This window comes from Sciurus carolinensis, chromosome 4 (assembly GCF_902686445.1).
Source record: "Sciurus carolinensis chromosome 4, mSciCar1.2, whole genome shotgun sequence".
Taxonomy (NCBI): domain Eukaryota; kingdom Metazoa; phylum Chordata; class Mammalia; order Rodentia; family Sciuridae; genus Sciurus; species Sciurus carolinensis.
In genome coordinates, this window is record NC_062216.1 from 5,579,117 (window position 1) to 5,593,553 (window position 14,437).

The 14,437-nt window shown below is 51.6% G+C and overlaps 1 protein-coding gene across 1 annotated transcript; it reads right to left on the reverse strand.

Moving 5' to 3' along the window:
• Nucleotides 1–11,790: 11,790 nt before the first annotated feature.
• LOC124982238 (sperm-associated antigen 11A-like) lies at nt 11,791–13,588 on the reverse strand. The gene is made up of 2 exons (XM_047548541.1): nt 13,534–13,588; nt 11,791–12,002 (listed from the first exon to the last, which is right to left on the reverse strand). The coding sequence occupies exons 1-2, from the start codon at nt 13,586–13,588 to the stop codon at nt 11,791–11,793; spliced, it is 267 nt and encodes an 88-aa protein (XP_047404497.1).
• Nucleotides 13,589–14,437: the final 849 nt, after the last annotated feature.

The window sequence follows — 14,437 nt, forward strand, 5'->3', positions numbered from 1 at the left end:
CATTTATTTGTGTCTTAAGTTTCTTTCATCAGTGTTTAACAGTATGCACATCTTTCACCTCCTTATTTAAATTTATTCCTAAGTATTTTATTCCTTTATATGTTAGAGTTAGTGAGATGGTTTCCTTAATATATTATTTGGATAAGTTCTTTTTTTTTTAGTGTATACAAATGAGAGTGAACTTGTCTGCTGTTATCTGTGTTGATTTTGCATTGTATGAACAACTTCACTAAATTTGTATTTTAGTCCTAACAGTTTTGGGGTGGAGACCTTACCCATATATACACACATACACATAAATATATTCATCTTGTCATCTGCAAACAGAGGCTACTTTACTTTTTCATTTAAAATTTACATGAATTATATTTCTTTTTCTTATCTCATTGCTCTGTCCAGGACTTTCAGTAGTGTATTAGATAGAAGTGGCAAGAGCGGGCATCCTTGTCTTGTTCCTGATCTTAGAATAACGCCTTTTGGCTTTTTCCCATTGAGAATGCTAACTGCGTGGACGTCATCACCTTGAGGTACATGTATACTGGGTTTGTTGACTTCTGTCCAGTGCTTTCTCTTCATCTATGGAGATGCTCATTGACCTTTTTTGCTTCATTCTCTTGGTGTGGTATTTTGCCTTTCATGGATTTATGCAGGTTGAATCTCTCTGGTTTCCTAGGGGTGAATCCAGTTTGAACGCATCTGGTTAGTTCCTTGTGCTGTTCAATTCAGCTGGCTAGTATTTTGGTGAGGAGTTTTGCATTTGATCAGGAATGTTGGTCTAGAATTTTCCTTTATTGTAGGGCTTTAATCTCAGGGGAATGTTGGCCCCATGAAGTGAATTTGAAAGTGTCCCCCTTTTCAAGTTTTTGGAGGAATTTGAGAAAGATTGACCACAGTTCTTTTGTAAATGTTTGGCAAATTCACCTCTGTAGCCATCTGGTCCTAGGCGTTCTTTATGACTCACTAATTCTCCTCAGTCCTTGCTAGCTCACTTGACTTTTCTGTTCCCTCAAGATCCAGTCTTAGCTCGTGTGTTTCTGGGCATTTATCTTTTTCTTCTTGGTTATCCACTTTTTTGGTGTATGATCATTCAGTCTCTCATCCCTGAGTTTCTGAGTAGTCAATCCTAATGTCTCCTCTTTCATTTCAGATTTCATTTGAGTCTTCCCTCTTTTTTCCTTGGTTAGTTCAGCTGAATTTTGCCAAAAAAAGAAAGAAAGAAAAAAAAAAAAAAAGGCTGAAGACCTTTTCTGTTGTTTCTCTGGACTCTATTTCATTTATTTCTGTTTTAATCTTCATGATTTTCTCCTCCTGCTGCCTGTGGGCTGAGTTTGATTCTTCTTTCTAGTCTCCTGAGGTTTAACATCATTAACTTAATGTATTCTTATTGGGGGAGCTTATTGCTGTGAACTTCCTCCTCAGGCCTTCTTGTGCCAGATCCCCTAAGTTTTGAGTTGTTGCATTTTCATTTTCTTTGATTTTCATATTCTTTGACCCAATGGCTGCTTAAGAATATGCTGTTTAGCTTCCACAGATTTGTGAATTTTTCTATTTTCCTCCTGTTGTGATTTCCTGTTTCATACCATTGCTGTTGAGAAAACAATCATAGAGTAGTTTCAATTTTGAATTTGCTGGTGCTGTTTTGTGGTCTAAGGCACACTCTATCCTGGGAAATGCTCTGTGTGCACTTGAGAAGGGAGGCATCTGCTGCTCTCGGTGAGTACTCTGCATGCCTGTCAGACCCACTTGGTCTATGTGTTGTCCAAGTCTGCTGTTTCCATATCAATTTTTGCTCTGGATTACCTCTCCAGTGTTGAATGTGGGGAATTACAGTCCCATGATGTTACTGAAAAGCTGTCTCTCCTTTCATTTCTGTTATATCTGCTTTATATATTTAAGATCCTTTTAGCCTCTTGAGGAAGTTCCTCTTCATCATTATCCAGTCACCTTCTAGGCCCCTGGGCACAGTTTTTGCTGAAAGTCTATTCAGTGTGACAGAAGTGGGGTGGCCCTTCTCTCTTCTGATCTCCACTTTCCTGGAACCTGAGTCTTGTAAGGTGAAGGTCTCATAGGCATGTAATTGGATCCTGGTTTTCTTTTTAATTCCATAAGTCTCTCTGTGTCTTTTGATTGGAGAATTTACCATTCACATTCCATGTACCTATTGATAGGTAAAGATTTTTATTAACACTTTAGCATTTTGTTTTTTTTTCTATTTGTTTTCTTTCTCTCTCTTTCCCCTCCTCCTTCTCTTCCTCCTCCTCCTCCTTGGTAGCTGGGATTTAACCCAGCTGTGCTCTATCACTGAGATATACCCCTAGCCCTTTTTATTTTGAGACAGGATCTCGCTAAGCTACCTCAAACTTGGGATCCTCCTGTCTCAGCCTGAGTTGCTGGAATTACTGGCATGGATCACATACCTGGTTTCTTCCTGTTTCACAGTTCCATTGTGTTCTGGCTCAAATGTGTCTCCCAGGGTTCCTGTGCTGAAAATTTGAACCCCAACATGGCGATGCTGGGAGGTGAGACCTAATAGGAGACTAGGAGGTCATGGAGGCCCTGCCTTTATGAGGGGGTTGGTGCCTTCACTGTGGGAGTGGGTTCCTTTTAAGGGGATTAGTTCTACCCCCTCTTGCTCTCTATTATTCCACCACATGATGACACAGCAGGAGGACCTTGTCAGGTGCTCTCGTCTCCTTCTGGGGTTCCCCACTTCCAGAAACATGAGCCCAACAAGTTCATACTCACGTCCGCCCAGTCTGTGATGCTTTGTCAGAGCAGCACAACCTGGACTAAGATGAGTTGCTGATGAATTCAAGGGGCCACCTCTGTGTATGGAGGAACATCACGCCACGGACTAGGTGCTCAACCTCAGCACTAGCCACCATCTTTAAGTTGAATAATGACTCCCTCATACCACTGAGCATCAACAAGCCAAAATGCATTTCAGTTTTCACTGAAAGATACTGGAGTCCATTGTTTGGAGGTGGTAATGGAGACCCTCTGCTCCCCTCTGCTCATGCTCCATCAGGTCTTACCCAAGCAGAGGCAGGCAGCCGTGTGGCCATTCCCTGTCCTGGGGAGACAGCTCCCGTTTAAGAGGTCCATTTCTATGTCCACCTAGGTTGTTAAAATAAGTAGGATGGCTGTTTGTTCCCCTTCTCTGCATTTTATTTCTCTTCTTTGAAGGTCTGAGCTTCCTCCATTCGCCCTCCTCATCTTTCTCAGGAAGACTCCATCACTTCATGGGATCCTAATTCAGGACTCCCACTTCAACACCTCCTGAGAAACAGAGAGGATGACGGGGTGCCATACTTATCCCAGCCCACCTGGGAGAGAAACCAAGTGCGGCTTTGCTGAACAATGAGTTTCTAACTCTTGGGAAGTGAGAAACATGTTAGTAATCGGGGAACTATGTCCTTCCTCACTGTGAGTTATGATGGTGCTATCCTCAAAAACAACACCCGTCCTGGGAGTTGTACAGGTGCTCCATCTAGCAGGTTTGTGGGCTAAACGAGTGAGCTGGGAGCAGGCGTGAAGCAAGCCTGAGGACCTGCACGACTCTGGGAGAAACACCCCACGAGGCCGATGGGCTCACAGCTGGACGGTCCCTGGCAGTTCATGGTTGTCCTGAAGCGGCTCTTGGTGGCTGCTTCAGCCTGTTCAGCGGAAAGCGGTGCTGGGTCAGGAGAGAGCCTCACTGTGGACAGTGGAGATTCGGAGCAGTAGGTGTGGGAGAGCACCAGGCGACCTGGGGTGGACAGCAACGGGGACGGGAGCCCGAGGCTGGGAAAAGTAAAGGCCCACTGGGACGTTGATTCAATAGGGCTGAGCACAGAGAGCTTCCTCTTAGAATCAGGAGGAATCGATGTCATAAATTTGTTCAATTTAAATGTTTTGCCCTTCTCCAAAGAAATGTGGAGAGATTTCAGGAAGACACCTCGGTTGTGGGTGCAGATGGACGGGTCTCTTGCAGGAGTGCTGGGGGTTGGGAGCATGGCAAGGGCAGAGCCGTCACTGTCCGTAAGCCGCTGGCGAGGGCAGCACCTACTGGGCATGACCCACAGGCGCTGCAGGGCCCCTGACTCCCAGCGATGGTAATGACCGTGATCTTAAAAGTAGCTGAGGATCCGCTCTGGGCAAGTCAGCCCGTCAGATCCCTACGGAGGGCCGGGGCGGAACAGCCATCTTAGAGACGGGGTGAGGGCGCAGGATCAGAGGGATGGGCTCCTCAGGGCAAGCACGCTCCCCTGGCCGAGGGAACAGGGCTTGCGTGGACCTGGCAGGAGGCCCCTCCGGAGCCCGCCCTCTAACCACGCGGCGACGGCATCAGCGACGTGTGAGGCTCTGCCAGTTCCTTCAGTCGTACTCACTACGACAGGCACCACGCCCAGCTCCAAGCCTCCTGTCCTGTGAGTCACCATGACTCTGCTGTCACCTGGCCAGGCCACCGTGGATTCCAGGAAGTGCTGGGCTGGCTCATTCACGGGCGTCTGTGCACCAGGAAAGGCCCAGTGCCCCGTGTCTCATGGCGTGAACTTGCACTCTGGTCCCAGGGTGCCCTCTGCCTGTGCTCCTGGTCACGCTGACATGGCCGGTGGTCCCTCCTGGCCTGGAGGGAGCATGCGTGAGTCTTGTGGAAGGAATCAGAGGCACTCCCTCTTTAGAGGAAGGACGGACACAGGGTGCGGAAATGCCGTTTTCCTGCTTCCGGGAACTAGTCCGCACCCTGGACCAGCTGGGGGGCATCTGAGGTTTTCCCTGCCAGCTGTCCCGCCTTCCCCGGGCTGTCCCCTACCTGACCCTGCAGCTTCCCTCCACAGCTTGCCTCCCTCCGCTCCAGGCACCAAGCCAATTGGGACACAGGTAAGAAGGGCAGGGTCCTTCGGCCGTCCCCATGTCCTGGTGGAGCTGGTACAAGCTGCCCTTCCAGATGCCACCCGGGGCTGGCTCTCCAGGCCCATCCTTCACGGTCCCTCCTCCCTCTCTCCCTTTCTTCCTTCTTCCCACAAACATAGAGTAGTGCAGGGAGGCATGGTCTGCCTGTCCCAGCTCTGGGTGGCGTGGGCGTCTGGGGAGGCAGCAAACAGGCCGAGTGGTCACTGGGTCGGTAATAGATACCAGCGGCGTGCCAGCTGCTGAGGAGGCTCAGGTGAGCACCTGGCCCCCACCTGGGGCCTCGAAGTCCACCGCCCAGCGGAGCCGCTGCCAAAGCAAGACCTAGGGGTGAGCGGGGGAGGGTGGCAGGGTCCAGGCATGGCACGCGGGAGCCAAGGCTGGGAAATGAAGCAGCCTGGGAGTTCAGAATGCTCTGGGCAGCAGCAGCCGGTGGGAGCGCAGCACAGACTCCGCTAGGAGGGGCCTCAGCCGCATGGGGGAGCAGCCTGTGGCAAGTTTCGGGCAGAGGGTGTAGTGGTCAGTAGGCTGCTGAGGAAGGGGCTCAGTGCCAAGCCCGCCTTAGGTCCTACCCGCCTAGGGCTGCTCCTGCCCCAGGGGCCACCTGGCCTTGGTTCTGGCTTGTCTTGCTCTTAGACAAAGCAGGGCCAGGGCCTGCTTGGCTTTGTCCTCCGCAATGTCCCTCTGGGCTCACCTCCTGCAGTCCTCGGTCTTCCTCACCGCCATTCCCTGTTGTCAGACGAGACCTGATTTGGGGACCAGCCACCTGCTCTGGGAGGCGCACCAGGTGTGCCCAGGGCTGCTGGCCCTACTGCTCGGCTGGCCTTCCCTCCGCCTCTTGTGCACCCAGCAGCCCACCTCGCCTGGGGATGAAGCCTGCCCTGCTGGAAGGAGCCTTCTCCCTCAGCTGCTGTGCTGCGTGTGGAGACGGCAGGAAGGCGCTGAGATCTGAGAAGGCGGCGGGGCAAAGCCTCAATAGAGAAATACGAAGGGCAGGGTCCAGGCCCTCAGGCCAGACGGCAGGGAGAAGCTTGCTCCTGTGCAGTGCTCTCACGTGCAGCTGCTCCGGAGCCCAGGCTACCGCAGAAGCAAATCCCCTGATTTCCAAAACTGTCCCGCCAGGACCTGTGGACATTCTCTCTTCTAAGACAGGACGAGGGTCTCTTATCTGCTGGTTCTGGGGTGACTTTTAAGTGCTTGAGGTGACTCCCCAGAGGCTTTTGCAGCATAAAGCCCAGAGCTCATTTCCCACCTTGCAAATCGAGGAATACGAAAGGCTTGGCAGGAACCCAGGTCCTTTCCCACGTGCCCACCAAGGAGAGGAGGAGGAAGGGCCAGGGTCAACCCCTTCTGCCACTGTACGAGTGAGCAGCTCTCCTAACTTGGCTAAACTCTGATTTCCTTGTCTCTCATGCCTGGGTGATGTTGCGCACCTCACTGCGGATCAAGCATATAACACGGAAAGCAATTCCTAGTCCCTGGTCTTCTACCAGCAGTGCTATGACCACGATGACTCTTACGACCTCTGTTTATTAAGAAGAGAGAGCTGGAAGTGACATTGTACACCTCAAGGCCTGGTCTTATGGGATAGGGAGAAAATGGGACTTGGGAGTGGTCGGGGTCCATCAGTGACTGGTCCTATGGTCTTAAGCAAGTTTCTTAAACTGTAAAATAGGCACCTCTGCTGACTCCCTGGCAGATTTGAACAGAGCTTCTCATGCAGAAGCTGTGTGGCTCTGGGTGGGTGACTTTACATCTCTGAATCTCAAGTGTCTCATCTGCATGATGCATACTCATGCCCCTCCACAGATGAACTGAGATGACTCAGCAAGTGCTTATTACAGAAGCTGGAGAAAAACATTCGTAAGCCCTAAGCAGCTGGTGCTGTAGAGTGGATCCTGGATGTCCCCCAAAGGTCCATGTGCTTCTGGCTTGGTACCCAGGGGGGCACTGCTGGGAGGCGTGGAGCCTTGGGGAGGTGGGGCCTACTGGGGGCATGCCCCTGAGGGACTGTGGCCCCTCCTTCTTGTGCTTCTTCTGTCATATGCTCCTGCCACAGTGCACTGCCTCACCACAGGCCCAAAGGCCACAGCTCCACTGGGTCATGGGCGAAATCTCCAAAGCCATGAGGCAAAACAAATCTTCCCTCTTTCTAAGTTGCTGCTCTCAGGCATTTTATGACAGTGCCGGAGGATTGACCAATGGGTGGTGCTGGTGTTCCTGGAGAAGGTGCCTGGTCCCTTGGAGGCTAGCGTCGAGAGCATCTGCCCCAGACACTGCGCACACTTCATCTGAGTTGTGCGTGACCCCAGCCCAGGCTACACTCATCCTCCCTGTGCCCCAGAGGCTTCCCTGTGGGTAGCCAGAGAGGCTGCCCAGCGCTGGTTGCCCTGTCTATGGGGCAGGCCACTCAGGGTGGATTCTGGACCCAGCTGAGGCAGACATGTCTCCCTGCACTTGAGACATGTGCCCGCTTCCAGGGGCGTCACCTGGGAAGTGGCCTGCAGGTGATCTAACGCACGTTGGGCCTCCCATGTGGAGGAAGCCTGGCCGCCACGGGTTTGTCTGGTGCCCAGCCTTACTGAGGACTGACAGGATCGAGAGCTTTGTTTGTGGTCCTCCAGCGAACCTTCTTCTCCCGGAGTGAGGGACGCAGCTGAGGGTGTGAGTGCGTTTCCTGACTCCCAGGGGTCTCAATTTCCTCAACTGAAAATAAGTGACCGTGTTACACTAGGCTCTTTCTGAGAAGAGACCTTTCTGTGCCCTGAGGAGGGGATTCTGAGGGCAATTCCAAAAGAGGAAATCTTGAGCTATTAAAGCATCATTATTAAAGTGTATGCCTACAGCCCCCCGAGACGGATAGTTCATTTTGTGAGGAATCATCTCATCCATTCATTACGGCAGCGCCTTGACAGGACAGGCGACACTCAGCAGGCAGACTGGCTGGGCTCAGGGGCAGCGGGGCTGCCGACTCCGTCTGCTATGGCTTGAAGGAGGCTGCCCTGGCTCAGCCGTTCCTCTGCTCACACAGCGTTGTCACGGGGCTGGGATCTGGTGACATACATCACTTTATGACAAGTCCATCGCATTCCTGCATTTCTGGTCTTTCAAACATTCCGGGAAGACAGGTGTGGCTGCAGAGTTGGGATTTAGTCTCAGAGGTTGAAGACACAGAGCTTTGCATGCGGGACTGTTTCACACGTGGGTGGTTTGAAAGTCCACTGAGGTTACAGTTGTAGAGTGAATCCCCTGTGTAAGAGCGTGCTTGTGTGTGCATGTGTGCATGTGTGCATTTTGACCACTAAGTCACTCTATACATGGTATTCGAATGGGATCTGTACTCCTTCCACCTTCAAAAATAATTCCAAATTGCTTTCGCTATGGCTTGTCTGATTTAAGAAGATTCCAACATGGAAAACAGAGTCCCCTGTGTGGTCAGTTCTCTTCCATCATCCGCCAACGGCCTCCCTCAAGCTTTGTCATTTGAAATTGCAAGCTCATCATTTCTGCTGAAGTTACAAGAGGAGGGCGGTGAGGCTCAATGCAGCAAAGCAGGACTGCGACTTCGGAACAGGACTCAGGTGTTCTGATCCCTGGGTCAGGCCTCTTTCTGCTGCCCATCAGCGAGGACAGTCATATTACATGACCTGCTAGGTCCTTTTTTTTTTTTTGTCTCAGGCTGTGATCGAGGAACGGAGGATGGTGGGGGGTGACACTGTAGGAGGCAGGTGCTCCCTCAGAGGCTCTGGAGCCAGGGATGCTTTTCTGCTTCACAGTCCTTCTCTTTCCTTCCCGCTGCCTCCGTTATCCCTGGACCTGCATGCATCACGTGCTGCACTGAGATCAACAGGCCACTGTGCTGCGCTGGGAGGCAGCACCAGGGAGCCGAGCTGCTGAGGGCTTGGTCCCATCTGCTGGCTGGATTTTAGAGGTGGGAACTTCAAGTTGGGGGGAAGGGGGAAAAGGGAGGGAGATCTGCAAAGTCTGATGGTTGTGAGACAACAGACAGGGGTTTGGGCTTCAGGTTTTGACAAGCATGTGGCCAGGTCACAGGGGATGTCCCTGGGTTGTGCAGTCCTTAACTCAGAAAGGTGGCAGCAGCGTGTTCAAGAGGAGGCTTGCCAAGTCCCAGTTTCCCTGCACTCCTCCCGGCTGCCTGCCACGTGCTCAAGGTGTCTTGGAGCCAGGGCAGGTAAAACCCCAAGCTGCAGGTGGACTTGGGCTGAGAGCAGACTGAACAGTCATGCTTTCTCTCTGTACGCACACACGTGATCTCATTTGTATCTCTGGCGTAGACCCGGGGTAGGCAGTCCACCCCGCACAACCAAGACAGACCTGGCCTGGCGAGAACCCACAAATCCTGCGCTGTTTCTGCTGCCCACAAGCTGACTCCTGGCCTCTGAGGATGCTCAGCGCGTGGAGGTCACAACTCTGGAAAACAGGGAAAGGGGAGCAGGCTGCCCTCTGCTGCTGGCTGGGCACAACTCCTCAGTAAGAGCAGCACACAGATGCTTTAAATCGTGATGGAGTCCGTCGGAACTGAACTCATTTCCAGAAACTGCAGTGCTTTGCTACTCTGTGCAGGGCAGACATGAATGAGGCACTATTGCTCGGATCCAAGGAACAGGGCCAGATGCTGAAATGTTTCCGGCTTCTGCCGGCGTCCCAGCGGTTTTTCCTCGCCAATGGGACCCGCTTGGCAGGCATTGGAGGTGGCCGCGCGCCCTCTGGCGGTCAGCGTTGGTATTGACGGGCTGCTCCCGGGCCAAGCAAGTTTCTGGGTTGGAAAACGAATTTGGAAATTCCTATCTTCTTAGAACGGCACCAGGACCTTTTAGGGCTCAGTGCCATCTTTTTATTTTGCATACGGGAAACGGACGGGATGGAGATGAACTAACTTTCCCAATACCCCCAGAGAGACCCAGAATCTGGTCCTTGAGACTCATTCAGGTTTTGAATGAGCCTAACCCAGAGGCATTTTTCACAGGATGAAATAATGCCTAAGATCAGCTCCAAAGCCTTCTGCCAGAGACGCCCTAATCTTCCTTCCTTTCACTCCTTGTTGGCCTCTGGAAAACCTTGGCAAACGCTCCTGGAGCCTGCTCTGTGGCAGGCAGTCCCCAGGGCCTCTTTTGCACCATGTAGGACTGAGGCACACAGAGATGCAGAGAATGTCACATTCGAGCAAGATAACATTCCACAAATAGGCCCTGTTTCCATCTTGACAGTAGTAAACAGTGCAGCGTGCGCATAGCACAGGGCCTGGTGCAAATCCATGCTGTCTGATCCTGGCCTCTCTCAGGGATACTTATCGGGCTTTCGCCCAACAGTGCCAAGGGGTGGAGATGGAGTGGGTCCCTCTTGTCACTTCACCTGATGGCAACCTACCAGGGCCACCGAGGCAGAGCGACTATGTACCCGCAGGGCAGTGAGCTGTGGAAGGCTCTCAGAGGTCTAGCCCAGTAGACTCAGTTTATTCTCCAAGGAACATGAGGCCTGGATCAGGGAAGGCTGGCTCATGGCTCATGCTTAGTGGAAAATGGGCTCCAGCTACCCTGGGTTGTGGGCACCAGCCGTCTCTTCATGGCATGTCTCGGATCTGTTGGGCTCCGACCGGTGGCACTCTTGACTGAGCATGTGTCTGCCTTCCTGGAGGCAGAGAGATTTGCTGTGTTTCACTCAGGAGCAGAGGCTGACCCTGGGCCAGCGCCTCCCCCAGGGAAGGCGTCCATACCAGGCCTGGGATACATGCTCCACCCTCCAAGGGGTGAGAAAGGAAGGACTCTGCTGAGCAGTCTGTGTCTGAGAGAGGCTCCTCTCTGCAATCCAAGGGGTCTACCTGATTATTTTTAGAAAATAGAAAGCAGGAATGTGTGGACAAGGCTGGGAAGAGGCCAATGGCATTATGTCAAATTTTCACTGCACCTGGAGGTGGGAATGGAGACGAGAACCCAAAGAACATATTTGAAGGCACACTAAAGTGCACTCAGCTGGTTCATAAGTAACTGAATCCAGGTCGTGAACTGAAATATGAAAGCAGTGTAGCTCATCAAGCCCTGTTGCTCCAGAACAAGCTTAGCGCAGGGGCTCTCACATGCCAGCTCAGTTGCTTCAGTTGTTTCCGACATTCCTTACCTGTAATTAGCACTCACTGTCCTTGAGATGGCTGGCTGGAAGGTTGGTACGGACAACACACTTGAGCAGGATCCACAGGAGAGCAAGAACAGTGGTTAAGTGTTTAGGAGTCTTCGTGGACAGGACCCTACTTACGTTAACCGTTCAGAAACGTGTCTTTAGAAGTAGCAAAGAGCAACGCTTGGTTGATGAGGCAATTCAAGAGTCCTGTTCAAGAATTGCTGATTTGGGGGTCATTTGATTGACTTTATTATCTTCGTTTTTCTTCCATTCCTAAAGTGGAAATGTTTACACTCATTACACACTCCCTAAGAGCCTTGTTTCAATCAGTTGAGATAACCTGGAGTAATGTTTGAAAACAATAGAATTATATTTAAATGTGACCTATTGCTAGTATTATTGAGGAGGACATGGAAAAGGGGTAAAGCGCTCATGGCCCGTGTAAGTAAGGAGGAGGAGGCTAGTGCTGGATTTGAGAACCAGGATGTCATTAGGTGGAACTGAGGCCATTATATTGGCTGCATTTCTGTGCAGTCTGAAAATAAAATGTGGAGTTTGATTTCTACTCTACTCTCTCTCTCTCTCTCTGGAATAAGGAAAGGAGGGAAAAGTGAAAAGAGATGAAATATTACAAAATTGTGGGACTCCTTGGACAAAAAAGAAAATGGCAAAGTAAGGAAGGTTTCAAGAAAATCCCATCACCAGACCTTCACCGCTGGTGCTGGACTCAGTCACCTGATGTTTATTGAGCCACACATTCTTTTAGTCCTTTGGGAGGTTCAGATTTTTCAGCATTTTCAGTTCCAGATCCACCATCTTCCCTTTGTCTTCTTCCTTAACAGTTGATATACAGCACCTATTCCAGGGATCAGAGCAAATTTCACCCTTTCTCTCACCAGAATGGCAAAAAAAAAGTCTGCACTTCCCGTGTTGCAGGAGGCAGATAGTGTTTCTAATTCCAGGTGGAATGTCCCCTAGGGAGCCAACAAAACAGGTCGATATGTAATCCGCGAAGCACAGAGTCAAGGATGACCAGCCCACAGCCCAACCCCAGGAGTTTTCCATGTGCTTACAAAGCTCAGCGTCTTTGGACAAGTCCCAGTGGCATGGAACTTTGCTGTCTGAGCCCTAAAGCAGAAGCACCATCCCTCTCTCACAGGGGCGTGTGTGTGTGAACTCCTGGCCCACAGCAGCCCTAGGAGAGGCTGCCCATCGCATCAGTGCCCTCCGACCTCCTGAGGAAGATGCACTTTGCTGGGAAGCGCGATCGGAAAGCAGAGTGGATGTTGAGGGACTGGTCTTGGTGTCTAGGAACCTGGAAAGAGCTCTGATTCTCAGCTTGTGGCCCAAGCCTGTTCTATACTGTCAGTGAAAAGAAGGAAATTAAGCTTGACCAGTGGACTTGCGGGCAAGAGCAGCTACCTACTGTTCCCTTAGAAAGGCACATAAAGCAACAGGAGCTGGCCTCGTGGGATTGTGGAAATAGTACAGGAGTCTAACACTCCACGGTCCTCAGTTCCAGATGGGACTAGCATCAGCCTTGCACATGTGGAGGGGAGAGCCAAGTAAAGATGCCGATCCCACCTTTAGCAGAGATGGGAAGGCCCCAGCCTCAGGCTCTGAGTATCTGGAGTCTAGTCTCACTTCTCCCAAGAACTCATTAACTCTCCTCGGACATTTAAATGGCTACATCATGGTCTTTTCACCTATAAAATAGGTTAATTCAGTCCTGGTTGTGCCTGCCTATGATCCTAGCAACTCAGGAGACAGAGGCAGGAGAATTGCAAGTTGAGGCCAGCCTCAGCCACCTAGCTAGACTCTATCTCAAAATAAAAAATAAAAAGAGCCGGGGATACAGTCCAGTGGTGAAGCTCCCTGGGTTCAATCTCCAGTATCACCAAAACAAACAAACAAACAAAAGTCCGACATCAAGGTGTCAGTCTCCTTTCAAAGAATCTGGGGAATCCAAGTGCGGTGGCTCACGCATATAGATGGAGCAACTTGGGAGACTGAGACGGGAGAAGTCAGAGCTTGAGACCAGCCTCAGAAACTTAGGGAGACGACTCAAAATTGTAAAATTAAAGGGACTGGCATGTATTTCAGAAATAAAGCACCCTTGGGTTCAAAGCAGGGTCTTGACCTCCCGTGACCCTGACTGCTCGTGGCTCGGCAGCGGGTGGTACTTCCTGGACCTCGCCTCCCCCGTGGACTCGGGGCTGCCGCCGAGCATCCCTGACTCCCTTCCTGTTCTGACACTTGCATGGCCACGATTTCCCTCTGAACTCGTTCTCAGACTGCAGTGAGCACTTCTTGTGTAGGACTTCTAACCCTTATCCAGCTTAGAATAACCTCTCTATAGAGGAGACCAGGGTGGCCTGGGTCCCAGCCCCCGAGAGGCCCCCTGCGCCCACTGACACCACAGGGCACCCTGCACACTCTCCACCTGCCGCCACACACGTAAATATCCTGCACTGCCTTCCCCAGGGCCACCCAGGACACAGTTACCTGAGTTCATGTGGACCAAACAGAAGAAAACAGCAAAAAGAGAGAGAACCCTCATGTTTTGTGGTTGTCTCGGACCTCCCTGCCCTCTGTGCAGGATAGTGGAGTGGAATGGAGGGGAAGAAGAGAAACGGGGCCTTTATAGGTTTCTGAGAACCCTCAGTGCTGAGCACATTGATCTGCTCTGCTGAGTAAGGCTGTGGGCAGAAGGTACTGGGCAGCCTTTCTTTTCTGCCTAAAAATAGACAGGCCTTTTGGCATTTCTAGAAGCGGGGTTTGTCCGACAACCTAGCGGATGGAGGTGGAAGAGGAAAGAGAAGCGGCATTGAAGAGCCTCTGAGCAGTAAGTCCGCCTGCGGGCGATGGAGGTGCTGTGCGAACTCCCCTTCCTGCTCCCCGAAAGTGTTTGGTTGGGCAGTGTCCACCATGGTCCACCACGGAGAGTCCATGACCAGATGCGCACCCCATTCCCACCCAGTAGTCAGGACAGGAGAGCACACAGCAACAACGGCAGATGCACACAGCACAGAGGACACTGGGGACATGCCGAGTGGAGAGAGAAACCCACCAGGCAAACCACGGCACTCCTGAGCGCACAGCGACCTGAACCGCTTATTCCAATCCAGAGGGCTGCGGCTTTAGGAGAAGAGGGCTTACTCTTCTCTCACTTGGCCAAGTTCCCTTGAGGGAGAGGTCATCTAGTGGGGGGCAAGAGCCTCCCAGCCACAGGGCTCTGCAGGGGACCCTCTGAAGGCCCTGTGGGTGCACAGCGGGGGTGGGGGTTGAGGCAGTTCTCGTGAGGAGGACAGCCAGCAGCCGGCATCCCAGTCTCCCACCCAAGTTTCTAGAAGGGTGATGCTGAGTCACCCAGACAAGGCAGATCACATTTTGTCCCTGCTTGACATTG